Raw genomic sequence first — 22,337 nt, forward strand, 5'->3', positions numbered from 1 at the left:
GGTTTGGCTTCAGTTGTCATAGTTTTCTAACTCAGACATTATTTTATAGTACTTCAACTCTTGATTCAAACTATGAAGCCCCATCTTATTGTGATCAACGAGTTCTCATCTTCTTATGTCAGCAATGAATAGTTTTAACTATTTATTTCCATTGATTAAAAATCATGAACAATTTTTTTTTTTTTTGTATCTATTTTTGTTGATAAAGAATATTGCAAATTAGTTGATAGCAACGAAACTCGCTGTAAATATGTTATATTTCTCATAATCTAATCTTTTGAAAATTTTTTTTAAAAAAAAAAGAAAGAAAAAGAAAAAGAAAGGTGACTCTTGGCTACATTCACTTTCATAAGCTTTTGTGTTTTCTCTCTTCAATTTTTTCGGCACAATTATTGTTAATCTTTTTATTGGAGGATTTTACTTAGGTGAAAAGTCTGTTTGTTGACCCAATAATCAAATTATTTATTTGCATGTTAAAAGTTCAAGAATTTTCGCACAATAATATTACAATATTAAAGACTTCCATGCATATTTTGGCTCCAAAGCCACTCAAGTTCACTATAGTGAACATTAATACAAATAATAATAATTGTGATGTTTGTTATAAAAAGAAATATTTCCAAATAAATTACAAATATAATGTCTAAAGCTTATTAATTAAAAACAACTTATAAAAAAAAAAAAAATTAGGTTAATCGATTTTTACCTTTTTTTTTTTTTTTTTTTTTAAAGTTCCATTTAAAAAGATCTCTTATTTAAATTTGTAAAGACTATTAGAGTTGTTGAAAACGAACTTCGTGGATTTGGAGTCCTCCCTTCCACTTACCACTCCACACTTCGTATAATCCAAAGTAAAGTTCGTCATAACGAATAGAAGATATTTGATCCTTTGAGATTTCAAAAGGACCGTGATCGATGATGGGATCAGGAATATCAAAAGGATCAGTTGGTGATGATGGTAGTTTATTTTTGTGGTGACGAGCCAACGACTTGATTCGCTTCCATATGGTCTGTCCCTTTCTCCCAAACTTAACCATGAGAAACACTGGAGCCTCACTCCACCCAAATGAATTTGCCGTCAAAGACACCTTGAAGCTAATTCTATATCCAACATCTTTCGTAGTAAATCTCACTTTGCCCGTCACCTCCAGCCATGATGTCTGCTTCAGCTCTGCAGCACCATTCACCACTCTACAATATATATATATATATATATATATGTGTGTGTGTGTCACGTTATAAGTATAAAATTTATGTCAGATGATTAAGTGCATTAAAAAGCAACAAATCTACATATATTATGTTTTTATGATGATCTCAAACTATACCCCTTTTAAATTTCTAATTGCATCTTCTTTAAAATTTCTTTAACACTTGGGTGTTTTCGGAGCAATTCTTATGCACTGACCTGGTCAAACGCAGACTCTATATGTTATATGTTAGGTATACGAGATTTATAACAAGAAAAATTCTCCTATTCTTCCTTCTAAAAGATTAGATCTTAAATTTACTTACAAATCCGCACTTACTTAGGAGAAAAGAACAGCACAAGAACATTTATAACGAGTATGTATGTGTGTATAATATTTACTGTAAAGAAATACTTTTCAATTTAGAAAAAAAAAAAAAATCAATTAATTAATCAAACAGAAAAGATTAAAGACAGAGGATGATTGACCTTTGACTATCTTTAGGTAAATACCAATAGCGTGGGTCATTGCCCCATGTAATATTCAGGTTCTTGAGTGTTATTATACAAACATATTTCCCTTCCTGCACATGAAAATTACCTTAATATTGATTACCATGTTTTAATAATAAAAAAAAAAGACTAAATCATTAATAAGCTCGAGTATATATAAGCTCAAATATATGTTAATGTATGTAACTTTTTCTTTTATATATATAGAGATGTTGGAGTAAATCTGGTTCAGGCTTGCTGAAATAATTAATAGGATATACAAATATATGTATATCTATATCTATATCTATATCTATATCTATATATGAAATAAGAGTAGCAACTCCATATACAGCATGCGTAGATAGAAATTAAGAGGCTGAAATTTAAGCTTACTTTGTCAGGCGTACAGGCGACTGAATCAGCCGTCGCTTGGTGATGGGGTTTGAGTTTTGTAGACATTGTAGACCAAATTTTAAATTTTCTCCTAAATTTTTGGTTATTCTACGAGTCCTTTAATACGCAAAGCCTTTGGCATAATAGATGTGTATATATAGATGGATTGATTAGTAATCAATATACACACACATATATATATTAATATATAAGAGAATATATATTTGTATTTATTGTATATGTGACTCAAGGAATATAAGACGTGAAGGAGAATACAAAAGAAAGTAACCGATCAAACAAGCTGGGAATTTTTAGTGCTGGAGTTGGCTTGTATACGAAATCATCAGTATACCATGCCACATATATATAGATATAACAGCTTGCACAAAATAGAAATACTCAAATAGATGTGTGTGTGTATATATAAATAAATGAAATGATTGAAAGGGACAAAAAATTTAAAAAAAAAAAAAAAAGGAAAAAGAATATATACCATGATTGATCCAATTAAATGAAAAGAACTGATCCTCATTCATCAATGCAGTTCCTTCTTAACTACAAATTATTCCGTTTTAGATTCCACTTATCAAATTATATTTTAATAATTTTATTTACTGGATTCTCCAGTTTAACAAATTTACTATTTTTTTCGAAAGTGTTTGAATAAACTCTTGTCATTGGATTTTCAAAGTTATCTCTTCCAAGTGCCTTTCGTTAAGTCCAGACCATTAAGAAAAAAAAAAAAAAAAAAAAAAAAGTTAGAAATAAACAAGAGACAAAATTTCAGATTTTGAGAAATCCTTTTGAATAGAAAAATTGATTTAAACTACTATTCTAGCCTATAAAAGGAGAGGATTAGAGTCGAAATCAAATCAAAGCGGAGGAGAAGAAAGAGAGAGAGAGAGAGAGAAGAAATAGAAGAGAAAAAGGAAGGGTCTGAGTGGCAGTGGCTGTCATTCTCTCACCTCGGTAACATCATCGCTTATATCAATTATTTTGTGTTTTCCCTCTATCCAAACTTTGTTTACCTTTCTCTTCAAGTTTTGCGCAAGAAAAAGTTATTTTTTTTATTATTATTTTAAATTTAATTTTTAATAAATTATTTTGTTAATAGTATATTCAATTCAGAATTTAACTCTTAGTAAAATTATTATCTACTTATTATTTTTACTCGATTGTACATCAATTTGATTTGAGATTATTATTATTAATTCTTGCTAATTAATTTAAGATTATTTTAATTTACATAATTAATTATATCTCTGTTCAGAACCCAACAAGTGATATCAAAATTAGGTTAATCTGTGGTTCGAAATTAATTGTGCAAATTAAGATAGACGAATATACAAGTAATATGATTAAACGGATGACTTCAAATTATTCAATTTGGAAGACGAAGATGAAGATGATTGAGAGAAATACACACAAAAACTGTGAAAACTATTTGACAGTAGATAGATATGAGTATCCATCATTATATAAGCAAAGAGGCCAATGCACATGATTTATGAAAGAAATTGTAGAATATGTAGGAGAGGAAAAATGCTCAAAATAAAGTTTTTGTTATCAGAAAGTTAGTGAATTTGAAGCTGGGAGATAGAGAGTCAATAACAGAACACTTGAGTGAGTTTCAAGATCTAGCAAATTAATTGAATATTATGAAATTAACCATAGATGATGAAATGCATGAATTATTACTTTTGAGTTCGTTATTAGATCATTAGAAGATCTTGGTGGTGTCTCTTAGTAACTCTACTCCAAGTGATGTTTTGCCTTCATTTATGGTAAAAAAAAAAAATAGTCTCTATAATAAAGATATCAGAAGGAATGATATGAGCATTGATACCTCACAAGTCTTTGTCACAGAGAGCAGGGATAGAAATAAAAGTAGATGTCCTAAGGGATCTTATAAATTCATAGGTAAATCATAGTCGAAATGAAAGTTCAGTTATTATCATTACGACAAAGAAGGATATATGAAAAGAAACTGCAAGATTTAGAAAAATGAATAGAATAGTGAAAAAAATCAGAAAAAGACAGATGATCAGAACACTACTGCAACTGTAGCTGATGACAGTGAAGAACTGGTTGTACTTTCATTTGTTGAAGATCATAGTGACATCACTGATCCTAATACTAAATGGGTTGTTGATTCTACAGCATGATGTCATGCTACACCCAGAAGATATGTTTTTACTATATAAAAAGTAGAGAATTTTGGCATAATGAAGATGGGTAATACCAGCTACGTAGAAATTGTGGATATTGGTGATATTTGTGTGCAAACAGATATTAGTTGTATGTTGACGCTGAAGAATGTGCGGTATGTACCAAATTTACATTTTAATATGATTTCTACTAATGCTCTTGACTTAAATGGTTATTACAATCTATTTGGTAGTAAAAAATAAAAACTCACTAAAGGTTCAATTGTGATTACTAGAGGTAGATTGTATCATACACTTTACAAGACTCAGGTAAAGACAATTAGAGATAACTCTGAATATAGTAGAAGAAGATATTTTACTATACTTGTAGCACAAGTGGTTGACTCATATGAGTGAGAAAGGATTGCAAATTCTAGCAAAATAGTCTCTCATTTCCTTTGGCAAAGATATGAGTTTAAATTCTTTTGATGATTGTTCATATGATAAGCAACATAGAATTTCTTTTAGTAATTCTTCTGAAAAAAAAAATAAAATGTAGTTGAGTTAGTCTATTCTAATGTATATGGTCCCATTGATGTGGAATCATTAAGTGGTAGTAGATACTTTGTTATATTTATTGATAATGCTTCACGAAAAGCTTGGGTGTTTGTTTTGAAAAGAAAAGATCAGGTTCTACAGTGTTTCAAGTAGTTCCATACTGTGTTAGAAAAAAAGAAAGAAACACTTTTAAAGTGTCTTCGCAGTGACAATGGCAGCAAATACACTTCAAAAGAATTTGAGAATTACTATCTATAGTATGGAATCATATATGAAAAGATTGTTCCAAGTACTCCTCAACAAAATGGTGTTGCTGAAAGAACAAACAAAACCATCCTAGAGAATGTCAGATACTTGTTAAAAATGGTTAATCTACTAAAGTCATTTTGAGATGAAGCACTTTACACTGCCTACTATATAATAAATCTTTCTCAATCAACTGCTTTAAATTTTAATATTCTTGATGGAGTATAGTCTGGGAATGATATTAGATACTCTCACTTGAAGGTATTCGGGTGCAAAGCATTTGTGCATGTGCCTAAAAAGCTGAGACAGAAACTAGATGACAAGACTAATATATGCATTCTTCTGCGTTATGAAGTTACAGAGTTTGAGTGCAGGTTGTGAGATCCGGTGAAGAAGAAAGTCATTAGGTACAGAGACATAATCTTCAACGAACACAAAACCTTATTGGATTTTGAGATATAAAAAAAAACTACAAGTGAAGAGATTCATTTTTCTGCATTAATTTCCCCTACAATCAGAAATGTCAGTAACTAAGGGGATGAAAATGATTATGTGTCAGTAATTAAGGAGATGAAAATGATTATGTGTCAGCACTAGTAAATATAACTGATGATATTGAGCAAGGGGGGTAGTCCCCTCCACCTCAGATTGTTGAAGAACCTCACATTAAAAGGTCAAGTAGAACACATCATTTATTTACTAGATATCTCAGTTCTGAGTATATTATAGTTACTGAAAATGGGAGTCAGAGAGCTTCTAAGGAGTGCAGAATCATAAAGAAAAATTTTAGTGGATAAATGCAATGCAACAGGACATGAATTCTTAGAAGAAGATTTAGACTGATCTAGTTAACATGGTAACCAAGATTTCTGACAAATATCAATCTGGCACCAAGACAGGGGGATTGAGTGGAAATTGAGTAACAGATGTGTAGATCTCCCATGGGCTAGAGGGAGAGATTATTAAGTCCAGCCCATTAAGACAAAAAAAAATACGAAAACAAACAGGAGATAAAATTTTAGATTTTTGAAAATCTTTCTAGGTAGAGAAGTTGATTTAAACTGCTACTCTAACCTATAAAAGGAGAGAAGTAGAGTCAAAATTAGATCAAGTGGAGGAAAAGAAAAATATTCAGAAAGAGAGAAGTTGTGCGAAAAGAAAGAGAAAGAGAGAGATAGAGAGAGAGAGAGAGAGAGAGAGAATAAAGAGAAGAGAAAGGAAGAATAAGCTCATTTTCCTTTTTTTTTAAAAATCTTGGATTCCATGATGAAGATACTTATCTCCTTCTCACTAGAATTAAAACATGTTTACCTAGTCGCTCTATTTGACTTTGATTATTTAATTAATTAGAGACAAAGAATTCTAGTACATGATTGAAACTCATACTTCAGTTGATCTCAACTTAACTTAAAAGGAAGCCATGGAAATAAACAGAGTAGAGGTAGAAGAACTTATTTTATACGTATAAAGAAGAGGAAGAGGAAAGTAGATGAACTTATTTTGATTGATAAGATATTGCAGTTTTAATTTATGCAATTAATTAACGTCTCCAACTTGTTTGTCAGAAAAGATATATGCTGACTAAATTCATGTAAAGTCAACTAAAACTTGTGAATCTTCTAAATATTTATACAATGAGTCATACAAAATAATACAAGTGCAATGTAAAATGGAGAATAAAATTGATATTTTTAAAATATTTGTAAAAAGTATTCTGAAAATTTTATAATAATAGGTTAAGTTGTTTAACTTAAAAGACTGGTGGTGGCATTATTTCTAATTTTTAATATGAGGAAGAACAACGTATTTTCTCAAATAGAGGAGAACCAGGACGACCCCCTATCACATTTGTTGCTGCATCTTCTAACTCCCTGCTCCAACTGGAGGGACATGCATGACAACAGCTTACACTAAAATATTCAACGGTGATAAGTTGCTCACCGCACTTGATCAGTTTGTGACTTGTTCTTCAGTTCAGTAGATGCCTTAACCAAGTCTTCAGTCGTGGCCGGCTTATGCAACTGCAGTCAAACAAAACTCTCATTCAATTATTTGCACAGATAAAAATTTCACTAAAACAATATGCATCGCTTTCATCGGTTCGAATTTCGTAATAAAACCTAAAACTCATCAAACTAACTTCCCTTTTATCACAGCTGTAGATAACTTGATGACCTTTTTTGCTGGTGCAGTTTCTGCAAATTCAACCTAGTCTGAGAAATAGTTCGCATGTCCTTTTACTGAATTTAATGAGAAGGAGAAGTCAAGTTGTCATGAATTGTGTTTAACTAAGTCTAACAGATTTTTCCAAAATCCAAAACTATGGATGGTCATACAATAAACAAGAAATCAAGGTATCAACTAGGCTAATGACGTTACAGTGTATTAATAGCTGGAGAAGTGATTATTTTTCACTTATTCAAAGAATTACAACGTGCTGCTATTTATGTCCAGGACCTTAATGTATAAAATGTATGTAATAAAGAGTTGGGGATCTGATAGAAAAAAAAATGATCGTACGCATGCTTGAATAAAAATAGTGGAGCGTGATGATGCTGATGAGTGAGAATTTGGCAGTGATTAGCTTCTGAATTTGTGGTGTTCAACGATGCAATCTTGGCCAAGTAATATCATGAATATGCCCTTGCAAGTCAATGTCACCATCTAGAACATTGAGCTAGGATGAAAGCATTATAATTGAGGCTTAGTTTGAGGCAAGTGAGAGGATCAGTTGATTGGTTTGCCATTTTGAACTTGCTCTCAGGCAACGATAATCAGAAATATATGTTTCATTTATTGCGAAAGACGAGGTTGGCAGACAAGTGACAACAATATTGTAGCAATGTACAATAAGAGGTTATGGAATAGGAATGCAAAGCTCATTAAGAAGTGATCAGCACCATAGGAGTTTGGAGATGGGGGTGGCTACAGCATGACATTTAGCTTCAATTAAGGATCGGACCATCATTTTCTGCTAAGGGAGCACCAAGAGACTGGCGTAGAGCCAAGACAACTGATGAAGGCTGAATTAGAACAAAGATTATCTCAATCACCAGCCTATTCAACATTTGAGAATATAATTAATTGATGTGGAAGTTGCTTTTGAATTGCAGGCCAAAGTCAGATGCCCTTCAAGTCTCATGAGAGCCTTTTGAGAGCTTGTCAGTGGATAACTTTCGGATGGTGCACAGCCTGTGCAATCTCATTAATAGTGAATACACTACCAGAGTGTGTGAAGAAGGGCTTGTCAGTGGATAGCTTTTGGATAGTGCATGACCTGTGCAAGCTTATTAATAGAAAAGCAACTACCATAGTGTGTAAAGGAGAGATATTGGAGAGATCCAATTACAGTGCCGATGTTCAATAGCATCAGCAGGTTGGCTAGGATCATTGAGAACCAGGGGTTGCAACAAGGACATAAAGCTAATGACCTTAGAATCATGCATGTTGATTTTGTATAGGAGATCAGATATAAACTTCTATTTGATGAGGAATATGCTAAAGGAATTCTTAACAGTTTCTACACACACAAAAAAAGTGAAGATTACTGAGGTGCTCAAGGACAATTTTGAGGAAGAGCTATGACAAAAGATTGCATGAACTTGTTACAGCTGCTAGCGAGAAGCAGCTTATCAACATAAACAAGGAAAAAAGTGGTGGTAAGACCTGACTAAGATGAAAAAGAAAAACAACAATTCTAGAAATGGTGAAACCAAAGATGAGCAGGACCACTTTTAGAGTTAGATATGAATGATTATGAAAAATATCCAATGATTGATTCCAAGACAAAATATCAAATTAATTTCCGAAATTTGGGACTTGTTATAATTTAGTCCCTAATGTTCTTCCATTGTAATCTGATTGCCTATATTTTCTATTTGTTTCAAATGTTCACTTTTATTCTACTTTTTTTAAAAAAAATAAAACTTAAAATAGATACATCCTATTTGGATACTATAAAATGCAGCTCAAAAAAATATTTTAACTAATTTAATTAAATTAATAGATTAGTAATAATATTAAGCCTGATTAGTGGTAGAATGTAACTAATAGTAAAAATTATTTATTTCTATATAAACAGTTTTAGAAACCAATATATGCATGTATATGTAAACCGTAGGGCCTACCAAAAAATAATGGCATAAAGATAGAAAGCTTTTGGGGGAGACTTTGAGGTAAGGAAGAGAGAAAACACAGAACAACTACTGTACCGGAGAGGGAAACGTGACTGTAGCGAATTTAAGGCAGGGAAGAGAGACAACAAAAAGTAGAGGCAGGAGATGCTATAGAAGAGAGAAACAAACAAAGAACACCTACTGTGCAGGAGAGAGAATGTGGCTTGAGATAGTCTGAGCCAGGAAAGAGAGAGAACAGAAAGCGAAGCCAGCACGTCTACAGTGGAAGCACAGAGACGCAGGTTGGTGGTCTTGGTGCAGGAGAGAGGTAACATACCATGCTGCTAGGATAGTGACAGAAACTTGCGGCTGAGAAGATGACGGGAAGGAAAATGACGATCTGGTAGAGGATGAGAGGAAGCTTGCAACTGAGAAGAGAGAGAACTTGATTTTTTTAAACCGTTAGTGACAAAGAGAACAAAAAAATTCTGTGCTCTGATACTCTGAACAGTTATGAAACAATTCAGTAGTTAATTTTATTACCAGATGAATATGTTTTTACGATGTTACAAAACACCAGCATCTGGCGTTCTAATCTTATAAAATATTAAGATGTAGAATCTACTAATATAATAATATAATGATAATGATAAACATAAATTATAATATATATACGAGTATATTTATCCCTTTATGAAACAAGGCTTAAGGTGCCTGTTTGAGAGGTCATGAAAATTTTTTCTTAAATCAAAGAACCCAAATGCAGCCAATTTTCTTAAGGTTCCTGTTTCAAGTTTGTGATGAGTGGAAGTTTTGAAGCAGGGAAAGCATTAGCAGTTAAAACTTCAAAGTTTCTGCAAGTCGGGAGATTTCTGGTACAGGGAGATCATGAAAAGAATGAGAGTGAGCATCCGATTCATCAGATGATGCAATCAAAAGAAGAAGACCGAAAATGTAAGGGAAGGAGCTTGGTAGAGGATGAGGTCGTTTTCAACAATGTATCTATATTTTCGTTCAGTGAGACTGTTGTGTTGAGTGTGTGGAGGCAAAAGGTGAGTGATGCCATGTGCTTCAAGAAATTCACCTCAATCATCAGTATAGAGTTGAATAACGAGGTATGAAAATATTTCTCAACCACTCTTGAATTTGGGAAATACACTTGAGACATCAGATTTCTTCTGAATAATATAGAGCCAGTTATATCTTGTGAGTGATCGACAACATAATAGTTAAATTATTTATTGAAGAAATTGGAGCAAGGCCATATACATAAGAAAATAAAAGCTCAAGAGGTTTGCTAAAAGCTATGGAGGAGATACTTTACCTTTCGATCCTAGATATAAACTCAACATTGATGAAAAAATATCTTATTACTGTATGAAAGAGAACTTACAGCTTCTGCTAAAGGAAACCAGTGAAATGATCGGGCAAAAGCATCATCTTGTGAAGGAAGGCTGTCATGATTCCAATATGTCAATTTATCAAATTTAGCTTTCATCTCCCAATACAAGTCCCTTTCACTCATGTCAGAAGTTTTTTGCTTTTCGTGACTCCTCTTTCCAAGGACAAAGCCTGCAGGAAGGTAATTCAAAGGATATTCTTTGGAACTGTTATGAAATATAAAAATGGCATCAAATCAATTAACCGATAAAAATTTATGGAGACACTGTAAACTTCACTAGCACAAATATTTAAGATGCCTTATAAAGTAACATCCAAATGATATAAAACCAATTAACCAAAAAAAGCCTATAAAATTGAAATATAGAAATCAGAGAGGGCTGTATTCTGTCAAGAATTAGAGCTTAAATTTTCTATTGACATTTTTATCATAATTGTTGAATACCATATTTTATTATTTAATTATTTAGTATTATGTAATTAAAATTTTATAAGAATAATAATCTCATAAAATTATAATTATAATAGAATAAGAATTTCTTTATTAATATATTAGAAATTCTATAAATACCATAAGTATAACAACTTAAAAGGTGAGAGATAAAATTTTTTTTTTTTTTCAAATTCTACATGATATCATAACCAAATAAAATTATTTTAGACTTCTAATTTTAAAATTCTTTTCAAACCCCAAAATAGCACAATATGCTGGGTTGGTACCTTTTTATCCAAATCTACTCTCACCACCACCCAAAATGAATTTGAAACCACCGATGTGTTATGTGGTGTTTACGGTGATTTTCAGCTGCACTCTTGAAGCGCCAGTAAAATGTTACAGCCGCCCATTTGCATACGTGAGTAAAAAACTACAGCCGTACATTTGCAAGCACCAGTAAAAAGTGCAGCCGCACATCCACAAGCATTAGTAAAAAGGTACAACCGCACGTCCGCAGACGCTGGTAAAAAGTTACAACCGCACATCTACAGATGCCGGTAAAAAAGACTACATCATTCTATTTTTCTGCGGACGTTCAGAGATCTGTCCGGAGAAGACAAGCCAACCCGACTTCGAGCTGTTTTTTGAGCCAACTACGAGCCGTTTTAGAGCCGAGTCTGAGTTATTTTAGAACCAAACCCAAGCCGTTTTAAAGTTGAACCCAAGTCGTTTTAAAGCCGAGCCGAGCCATTTTGAGTCAGGTCGAGCCATTTCGAACTCGATCAAGCCATTTTGAGTCAGACCGAGTCGTTTTGAGTCAGATCAAGCCATTTGAGCCGAGTCGAGCAGCGTAAACCTCTGGTAGATTACATGATGAGTCTTTAGAATTTAATTTATAAATTGAGCATGTGCAATATCCCTACACCAACTTGAGGAGGGACGTTAAATACTATATTTTATTATTTAATTATTTAATTATTTAATTATTTAGTATTATGTAATTAAGATTTTATGAGAATAATAATCTTATATTATTAAAATTATAGTAGAATAAGAATTTTCTTATTAGTAGATTATGAATTTTATAAATATTTTTAAGTGTAACAAATTAAAGAGTAAGAAATAAAGTTATATTGTTTCTCCAAATTCTACAATAGTTCATAATCAAATCTCGATACCTACTAATACATTATGATAACACTCCCAGGCTGGCTTTACATCTAAGCACCATTAATGCAATTTGGCATAATGCACTACATTCTTATATCCATTGGCACTCTGCCCTCGAGACACTATAGACGCCTCTGCAAAACCAATATAGCTGTTTTACCCTTAAATGCCTACAATATGTTAAGCATGAGAGTTCCGAGTGAATTTCAAAATTAAAATTTATTGTTTAGTTTCTCTTTATAACCTGCATAATTTACTTTTGTAAGTTGCAGTTGTCTTGATCAGTGTCTTATCTTGAGCAGTGCCATGAAAAATATTATTGTCTTTTATTTTTATGATGTATCAGTCATGTACAGAAGAAAATACTTGTAAAAAGCAGTAGCATGAGAAAAAAATCTGCAAGAAGAAACAAACTTTTAAGGTTTCTCTCCAGCAGTTTGTTTTTCCACTTTTTTGTGTCAACTTTCACATCATTATACAAAAACTAACAGGATAATCGTAGACAAATAGTATGCAGAGGACACTCAACCACTTGTTCCACTTACATCCTGAGCACCTCCCGATATTTGGGCCAAGTATTTAGCACCTAAAAATAAATAAATTTATTATTCTCTTACAATCGAAGGATCAAAAACCTTGTGACATATTAGTGCAAAACTCTGCTTTGTACTCAGGATGACAGCTTTGGTTTCTTTTTTATTTTTTTTGAGTAAAAGTAGAAAATGGTTGAATAGAGAAACAAGCTTCTGTCAAGATACCATCATATGTAAGAGGATCAGACCACAAATCTAATCAACAGTCCCACCTAAGGAAGAACTCTAGCTCTAGCCTAAGATTGTCCTATCTAATACTGAATGTATCACTGTTTGACAACTTGTATCTTATTCACATTTATTGATAAAACTTTTATATATTGTGACCAGTTAATCTAGTTGGAAAATTCTCCAAGACATCTTTAGTAGTATCAGGGGCCTAAGTGCTCCCACCAGCCACTCATAAACCTTCTTCAATCACCAAGTCTGACTCCAAGAAACCTCCTCTTTGGCAAACCCACTCTGGTCTCACCTGGTGTTATTCCGACTAGCACCAACCAACCACTGCTTTCCATCAAGGAAACAACACAGCTTCCCTTAAAGCTTTCACCATACAACCACTGTCAAGAGCGTTGGTCATTTAGCTCTGATGAGTTAGCTCGTAGCAACAGAACTAAACATAACTAGAGGAGAAGAAAGAGGAAGAACTTAGGAGGGAGAGCTGTAGTCAAGAGAAAAGAAGAGAGGAAATTTGAATCTGTAATTTGAATTTCTGGCATACCTTAATAGTTGTCAAAATTTCCCATTTATATCCCAATTACAAGTGCGTTAAGGCTATGAACAGAATAAAATTCTAACTCGATCCCACCAACTTGCCTAACATGATTGCATGAATTGACCCAGTCGGTCATTACCCCTTAGCTCAACGCCTAAGATAAACTTTGAAGGGTTTACTTAGACTCGAATTACTTGTACTGACAACCACCTGCCATGACAAGCTTAGTTCCTTCTTATCTTTGGTCTAGACTTCTTGCCTACAGAGATAGCAGCAATGTCTATTCAGAGCCATGGCCAATGCCTTGCCAACAATTCCTAACCCTTTCTACAACCTTTAGTAGAGAGAAGACTGCTTGATCCTTCATAAAATCCTTGCTTCAATTTTAGAGGGAGTTACTCCTTTCATAGCATCAGTTGCTACCATTCATGAAGCCTGGCTCAAACTGGAAAAATTACGTGCAAAGAATCATGTGGAAAAGCTAACTGTGGCTCAAGGCTTTAGGTCAAGGATGAATATCTCAACAGATTAAAGCTACTACCACTAATATGCTTCAATTGATGCTCCAATGTTAACGATGATCTTAATAAACATTTGAATTCAGCAAATGTTGGCAATAAAGGGATCTCCACAAATATTAGGGTGCATGATTCCTCCATGAAGTTTGAAGAGTGCATGACAAATCTTTTGCATATGAATTATAATTTATATTGAAATCAATTAGCTTCCTTATATATATATATATATATATATGTATATTATCATGAATAAAATCACCAACTACAAAGACCTCTTTTCTAAAAGATTAGAAATTCTCTTAGACGAGTCTTGTCATAAGCCGAAAACCTGAGAACCAAGCCACTTGTTTGCTTTGGGACTTTTACATTAGAAGGCCCTGTGACTAGATCCAAAGCTCAGGACCATGCCAAATTAGTATTAGAGTCACTAGTCATGGGGACTGAAGGTTTGAAGAATAGAAAATCTTCTTCTACTTGCCTTAATTTCATTCTTGGTGGTGCTACAATTTATAAAAAATAAAGCAACAAAATAATAACTTCGTAATAAATTTATGGGGAGAAGGAATTGCAGAAATGGTTATAACTATTCTGAGATTCTCTCCACTAGGCAAAACAGAAAAGAAACAAATTTATTTTCTTATATTTTCTATACTCCCCCTCAATCTAGTTTACATAGATGTTAAGTAAACCTAAATTGGATACAATATTATCAAAGGTTCTCCTTGGCAGACCTTTTGTTAGGATGTCCGCAACCTGTTGACTTGTTGAGATATGCATAAGGGTTATAGTTCTATCTTCCAATTTTTTCTTGATAAAGTGTCGATCGATTTCTATATGCTTAGTTCGGTCATGATGAACTGGATTTTTGGCCATGCTAATGGTAGATTGGTTATCATACCAAACTTTCATAGAGATACCTTCATAAACTTTCAGTTCTACAAATATCCTTTTCAACCACACTCCTTCACATATTCCATTATCAAGTGCTCGAAATTCAGAATCTGCACTGCTACGAGATACACAGACTGCTTTTTACTACACCAAGTTACTAGATTGCCCCAGACATAGGTACAGTATCCTGATATAAATTTTCTGTCAGTTACTGATCATGCCCAATCAGCATCAGTGAAGATTTCAATATTCCTTTTTTTTGTTTTCTGAAAGAACAATCATTGACCTAAAGTCATCTTTAAGCATCTCAGAATTCGATATGTAGTAGTCATGTGCTTCTCAGTTGGTTCATTCATGAATTGACTCACTGTACTAACTGCAAAACTGATGTCAGGTCTAGTGTGTGCTAAATAGATGAGTTTGTCCACCAGTCTCTGGTACCTTTCTTTATCAACCTTTTTACCACTGATGTTGAATCCAAGTTTTATGGTTGGATCCATAGGTGTGTTAGTAGGTTTACTTCCGAGCATTGCGGTCTCTTTCAGGATATCAAGAACATATTTTCATTGTGATACTAAAATTCTCCTTTTTGACCGGGCTACTTCCATACCAAGAAAGTATTTCATCATTTCAAAATCTTTAATTTCAAACTCTTTAACTAGGAATTCTTCAAGCCTTTGAATTTTCTCAATATGATCTCCTGTCAAAATAATGTCATCTACATAGACAATCAATATAGTTTTTTTACCTGAGATGCAGTGTTTAACAAAAAGTGTATGATCTAATTGGCATTGCCCATACCCTTCTTGTTTTACTACTTTTGTGAACCTGTCAAACCAAGCTCTTAGATATTGCTTTAGACCATATAGTGACTTTTTGAGCCTGTACACTTTTTGAGGATAATCAGTTAGTTCAAATCCTGATGGGATATCCATGTATACTTCTTCTTCTAGGTCACCATTCAGAAACGCATTCTTTACATCTAGCTGACAAAGTGGTCAATCAAGATTAGAAGCAAGTGACAATAATACCCGTATTGTATTATGCTTGGCTACTAGAGCAAATGTTTCTTGATAGTCTATTCCATAAGATTGAGTAAAGTCTTTTACTACTAGGCGAGCCTTGTATCAATTTATACTCCCATCAGGATTGTATTCTGTTGTAAAGACCCACTTGCATCCAACCTGACGCTTTCGTATGGGCAAATCAGTTAACTCCTATGTCCCATTTTTCTCAAGTGCTCTAATCTCTTCTTGGATGACAGCTTTCCATTCCGGTATTTCCAGAGCTTCATGAATAGACTTTGGCTCTGGTGAATTACTGTCTAGCCTGCACACAAAGGCATGATGTTCTAAAGACAACTTACCAAATGAGATATAGTCCTGTATCGAATGTTGGTGCATGTTCGAGTCCCTTTTCTCAAAGCTATAGGCAATTCATTATCAACATCAGTAGCAGGGATAAATGTCTCATTACCTGTAAATTTTTTAGTACCTGGAGCCAGAACATATTCATGGCAAGGCTTGTCTGATTCAGGTGCCTTCCCTCCTTGGTTTTTGTTCGTTCTAGTGTAGACATGTAACTCATTATTTGCAGTAAATGTATTTTCTGTTCTTGACACTGGCTCAGGTTCTTTCTGTGTGGTTTTTGCTGAAGTATTGGTGATATATTCAGGTTCCAGGTGGGATAAGATGAATAGAGAGGAGGTGAATAGAGAGGAGATATGCTAACATCCCGCAACTGATATTCCTGAGTAAAGTTCTCCCCTTGAATATCAGTTATGGAATAAAAAGGTTGATTTTCAAAAAATGTAACATCCATGGTGTTATAAAATCGACGTGTACCCGGAACTAGATACTTATATCCTTTCTGATGGGTAGAGTAACCAACAAAGATGCATTTTACAGCCCGTGGATCAAGTTTCCCTTGAAGATGTGGATGAATATGAACATATGCAGAACACTCAAAAACTTTGAGTGGTAGGCAATTTATGATATGGGATTAAGGAAAGGTTTGTGAAAGTAATTTATATGGTGACTAGAAATTGAGAATACGGGAAAACATCCGATTTATCAAGTAGGTGACAGTGAGTATAACCTTTCCCCAAACAAATTTTGGGACGTGAGTGGTAAACATGATTGAGCGGGCAACCTCCAGGATGTGTCGGTTTTTCCTTTCAGCTATACTATTTTGTTGTGGGGTATGGGCACACGAGTTTTGGTGAATAATGCCATGATCGGTGAAATATTTCCCAAGAGAGGTTTCGAAATATTCACATGCATTATCGGATTTTAAAACTTGAATATTGGTATGAAATTGTGTTTGGATCATAGCATTGAATTTTTTGAAAATAAGTCCAACCTCAGATTTTTCTCTCATAAGAAATATCTAAGTAATTCTTGTATGATCATCAATAAAAGATATAAACCACCTAGTTCCGGTAATGTTAATGACTCGAGAAGGTCCCCATGCATCGCTATGAATTAACGCGAATGGTTTAGAAGATTTATATGGTAAACTAAGAAAAGAATTGTGAATGTGTTTTGATAATTGGCATATTTCACATTGAAATGAAACAGGATCTTTATTCTTAAACGGTGAAGAAAACAACTTTTTTATATAAACAAAATTTGGGTGTCCTAATCGATAATGCCATAACATGATATTTTGGTCATTATCTAAATGACTTATAGAAACAGAATTTGCACATATTGCGCTTTGAGTTTGTCCCCTAGAAGTGTCTGTTTGAAGAAGGTATAGTTCTGAAATCATCCTAACATTGCCAATCATCCTCTCCGAATCTAAGTCCTGAAATTCATATAAATTAGAGACAAATTTAGTAACACATTTCTACACAAAGCTTGCTCACTGATAACAAATTACAGTCTAATTTTGGCACATAAAAGACTGAATGAAGTGTCAAATTTGGAGATAAAATTACAAAGCCACATCCAGCCACTTTGGAGACAGACCTATCAACAATTTTAATCAAAATATTTTCTTCAGATTTACTGTAATTTTGGAGCAGTGACACATCTCTAGTTATATGATCTGACGCTCCAAAATCAACCACCCAAACCTGTTTTGCTGAACACACAGATAAATCATGAATTTTACCTTTGTGTGCCACTGATTATTTGATGGGAGGCTGATAATTTTTTTGGGTCAAAATTTTCTTAAGTGCTTCCAGCTGCTCGGGGCTAAAGGGGCTACTCTCCACAGAACTCAAAGAGGCTTCTCCAGCAGACGCGTGACTGCCATGGTGGTTGGTTTCTGGTCTAGGCAACTTTCGGTCAGCTGGTTTTCCATGGAGTTTCCAGCATTTGTCGTGGACATGGCCAGACTTTTTGCAGTGGTCGCACCAAGGCCGACCTTTCTTCCCCCTCGGGTCCTGAGTTCTCGTCGAGAGTGCAAAAGCGTTTTCGACAGATTGAGTGAGTTGCGCATCACCCATCATCACTCTTCTTCGGCTTTTTTCTTGTCGAATCTCGAAAAAGACTTCGCGGATGCTAGGTAATGGTTTGATGCTAAGCACTGGGCCTCGGACTTCATCAAGGTTGTTGTTCAAACCTAGCAGAAATTTGAAAATACATTTCTCCTCCACAAATGACCGAAAATTTCTGACGTCCTCGGGACAGTTCTATCTCCTTTCTTCGAAGGCATCTAGTTGCTGCCAGCTGCGAGATAGAAGGTTATAATATTGAGTTACATTTAGCTCATCTTGTCTCAGTTCGTGAAGGGTGGACTCAATTTCAAAGATAGCTGATGTATTTTTCTTGCTGGAATAGAGTTCCCGAACTGTCTCCCAAATTTCCTGTGCACTCTCGTAGAGAAGGAAATTTTCTGCGATGTTGGGCGTCATCGAGCTTACGAGCCACGACATCACCATATTGTTATCAATCATCCATATTCAAGCATTCGGGTCATTCGCCGGTGGAGGTAAGAGTTCACCAGTGAGATACTCTTCGCAACCTTTGCCTCAGATGAAGAGTAATATTGACGACGACCACTGAAGGTAATTGCTACCATTCAGCTTATGCCCAGTGATGAGTGATGAGGATGGTTCAACCAAGCCATGGCTGGTAGGAAAAGGATGGTAAGAGCCCGATGAAATCTCGGGTGGAGAAGACGGTAGTTCTCTCGAGGCCATTTTTGACAGTGGCTCAATTGGGATGATTATCCTGGATCAGAGTTGCTCTAATACCATGAAGATTTGAAGAATAGAAAATCTTCTTCTACTTGTCTTAATTTCATTCTTGGTGGTGCTACAATTTATAAAAAATAAAGCAACAAAATAACAACTTCCTAACAAATTTATGGGGAGAAGGAATTGCAGAAATGATTATAACCATTCTGAAATTCTCTCCACTAGGCAAAACAGAAAAGAAACAAATTTATTTTCTTATATTTTCTATAGGGACTCCAAAAGTTTTCAATGTTTATAAGGCAATATCAGGAAGACTATGCCCACTTGAAAGAGAGGCAGCACGAGCTCACAGCTTAGGTCAAAAACCTCTCCCTGAAACTTTCAGCCACAAGGAGGGAGGATCCTAACACTACCAGCTGAACCAAAATAAAATAAAAGAAGTCAACCAACTCCAGCAGTGATGCAGAAGGGGGAAGTACGATATCATGGTTTACAAAACTAGAATTTCCTTCCTACAATGGCTCGACCAATCTGCTAGGGTGAATTAACTGGTGCAAGCAGTTCTTCCAACACCAAAAGACTGCTAAAGAAGACAAGGTGGGCTTAGCCTCTTTTCACCTTGAAGATGATTCCCAATTATAGTTCATGAGGCTTGAGCAAGACTGACCGAAGCTCTCTTGGGAAGAATTTAAATCCTAACACAACCTTAGATTTGTCAATACATAAAAACAAATTGGGAGCACTGGTTAAGTTGAAGTAAAAAGGAAGAGTCGCGAATGGCGTTTAAAGCAGCTCTTAAGTGTGTCAACCCTCACTCCTGAGCAATGTGCATCCGAGGTAGAATGAGACCAACATTTGGCCAAAAATCACACACGAAGAGCTGTAGTTAGGTAAGAAGCTGGTTTCTTTACGTTCTATGTCGGCACTTGCAGACAAGCTTCATTTCGAGGAAGGGAGAAATGTTACATTGCAAAAGAAAAAAAGGCCTCAGCAGGAAATTCTTTAGGATAGATTTATTGGAAAGACATGTAAGTATGGGAACCATAGCAGCAGTAAAGAAATGGAGTTTGAGTACATAGTTGGCCAGGAAATCAGTTTCTTTAAGGAATCAATGAGAATTAGAATTCTTTTTAAATTTTTTATTAAGTATTTAAATTTATATTAGAGAATTGGGATAAAACTGAACTTATGATTCCTATTTATATTCAAATTAGAGAATTGGAATAAAATCAGGATTATGATTCCTAAAATTATAATAGGAACCCAAAATCAATTTACTGTAGTAAACATATTACCATAAAGAAAATCATCAACTATTAATTCCAAGAATTCTTCTCTAGAAGATAAGATGTTCTAGTAGATGAGCTTTAGAGTAGGCCAGAAAGGCCAAAAATAGATTTATTATAGTAATACACTATCATAAAATCGTGTAGCATGCTTGCTGACTTCACTTTAGAAGACCATGCGACCAGATCTAAAAGCAGGACCATGACACACTATTGTGGAAACTGGACCCAACCAAATTAACAATTAAACAGCTAGGACCATATTGAGAAAGCTAAAACTCTACCCTAATAAAAATAACTCGGAAGTTGTTGACATTCTCAGTTGAATTTCTGATCTGGACACTGATGGTAGATGTCCAGGCCTTCATCTTTTTGGGAATGTCCTCTGCGATGCGGTTTCAAAGAGATGGGCCAAAAAACTCAAAATGTTTAACAAAAATGAGGGGAGAAAAAAAAAAGAGATCGAAAATAAATAAGGGACAGAGTTAGGGAAAGAGCGTAAAAACAAGATAAGGGTCAGTAAACTATATGACACCGAATTTATCGATCACTGTGTTAAGTACCAGAATAGCCAGCTGGTAGAAGGATTGTTGCTCCTTGCAGCTTCCTTCCTCTGAAATGGACTTCTTCCACTTTTAACCCATCAACCCCAATGCCTACACCCAAAAAAAGAGCAATTATTAGAGAACTACCCAAAGGAGGGAGGAGAGAGAGGAGGAGAGGGGAATTACCGGCAGATTTGGGTTTGAAGTAATCAGAAACGGCACAAGAACCATCGTACTTGACGCAGCAAGGGAGCTGGTGGACGTGACCACTGAGGTTCACCACTGATAAATTATCGTCTCGGCTTAATTTTATTGAACGTCCCTCTCCCTCCATCGTTTCCCCTTTTGATTGCTTCACTCTTCAGACTAACTCTAAACCCTAACATTAACCCTAGCTCTAACTCTAACCCTAACCATCCGTCTCGGGCTAGAGTCTCAAATCGTCAAACCCGCACTTTTTCTGCTTGTTTCACTAGTGCCACACTGACGAACTTTGTTTCCCGCGCTTTCTAACTCCTCTTTTCTTTTTTTTATATCTTACTTATTATTAATACTTATTTTTTATGTATATATATCTTATCTTTTTGTTCAGGTAAATAATTGCATTATTTAATTATTACGATAAAAATAAACCCTACGGACTACTAATATTTTTATTACAATAAGTAAATAAAAATATCAAATTTATTTTTATATAAATTTTATATAGATAAATTATCTAATAAATTAATACTATAATACCAATAAAAGAGATTAAAATTTGTATTAATATTAACCATAAAAATTAGACTTTAATACATTTGTGAGTTCAGAAACAAACTACTGTATGCATGCATTCATATGTATATATGATTGATATCTAAAAACATAAGATGTATATGTTTATTATATGAATGTATATATGTAAGTATGTGTCCATGCATGTACATATGCATCTTTTGATATGAATGATTTATACTTATAACGTCTATATATATTTGTATGAGTGCGTATATGTGATGCTATACATGTTCTACCGTCTGTATGTATTTGTATACGTCAGCAGTATGTATGTGTGGTTTGTGTATATCTAAGTTTATGTTTGTGAAGTGTATAAATATAGAGCTATTACTTTTCTTTTTTGTTAAAAAAAAAAAAAAAAAAAAAGAGCAATCAAATTTTAATTATTTTTATTTTTTAAATAATATTTTAACTGTTATACATATTTTACAATTTTATGCATGAATATATATATATAGAAAATAAAAATTAAAAATATTTTTCATATATTAAATAGAGGCACAAGTTTAAGTTGTTATATAAGAAAAAAATTTAATTTTTTCAGACATTTTGAAATGTAAAAATATATGCAGTATGTGTTTTTACTTTCGAAAATGTTCATGTCTACCTTACCTTAAAAAATAATTAATTATTTTCAAAACAAACCATTTATTTTTATTTTCATTTCTAAATATTATTTTTATTTTTAACTTCTAAACGTATAGATATGTAA

At 33.9% G+C, this 22,337-nt stretch overlaps 1 protein-coding gene and 2 long non-coding RNA genes across 5 annotated transcripts; 1 reads left to right on the top strand and 2 right to left on the bottom strand.

Annotated features, from left to right (window-relative positions):
- Positions 1-529: 529 nt before the first annotated feature.
- Positions 530-2,131, bottom strand: LOC110808775 (uncharacterized). The gene is made up of 2 exons (XR_015817172.1): positions 2,078-2,131; positions 530-1,773 (listed from the first exon to the last, which is right to left on the bottom strand). It is a non-coding gene; the product is annotated as an uncharacterized LOC110808775 (long non-coding RNA).
- Positions 2,132-2,311: 180 nt separating this feature from the next.
- On the top strand, positions 2,312-10,348 carry LOC110808751 (uncharacterized). The gene is made up of 2 exons (XR_002538678.2): positions 2,312-3,046; positions 9,966-10,348. It is a non-coding gene; the product is annotated as an uncharacterized LOC110808751 (long non-coding RNA).
- Positions 6,621-21,371, bottom strand: LOC110808750 (ribonuclease H2 subunit C-like protein). Of its 3 annotated transcripts, none has more exons than XM_022034348.2 (4): positions 21,032-21,369; positions 20,864-20,956; positions 10,537-10,715; positions 6,621-7,049 (listed from the first exon to the last, which is right to left on the bottom strand). In XM_022034348.2, the coding sequence occupies exons 1-4, from the start codon at positions 21,177-21,179 to the stop codon at positions 6,966-6,968; spliced, it is 504 nt and encodes a 167-aa protein (XP_021890040.1). In that variant the 5' UTR covers positions 21,180-21,369; the 3' UTR covers positions 6,621-6,965. The 3 variants fall into 3 exon arrangements, with proteins under 3 accessions (XP_021890040.1, XP_021890041.1, XP_021890042.1); XM_022034349.2 differs by lacking the exon at positions 6,621-7,049 and adding an exon at positions 7,063-7,223 and having other exon boundaries at positions 21,032-21,371; XM_022034350.2 differs by lacking the exon at positions 6,621-7,049 and adding an exon at positions 7,068-7,268 and having other exon boundaries at positions 21,032-21,371.
- Positions 21,372-22,337: the final 966 nt, after the last annotated feature.

This window comes from Carica papaya, chromosome 2 (assembly GCF_054855325.1).
Source record: "Carica papaya isolate Zhongbai chromosome 2, ASM5485532v1, whole genome shotgun sequence".
In the NCBI taxonomy this organism is placed as follows: Eukaryota; Viridiplantae; Streptophyta; class Magnoliopsida; order Brassicales; family Caricaceae; genus Carica; species Carica papaya.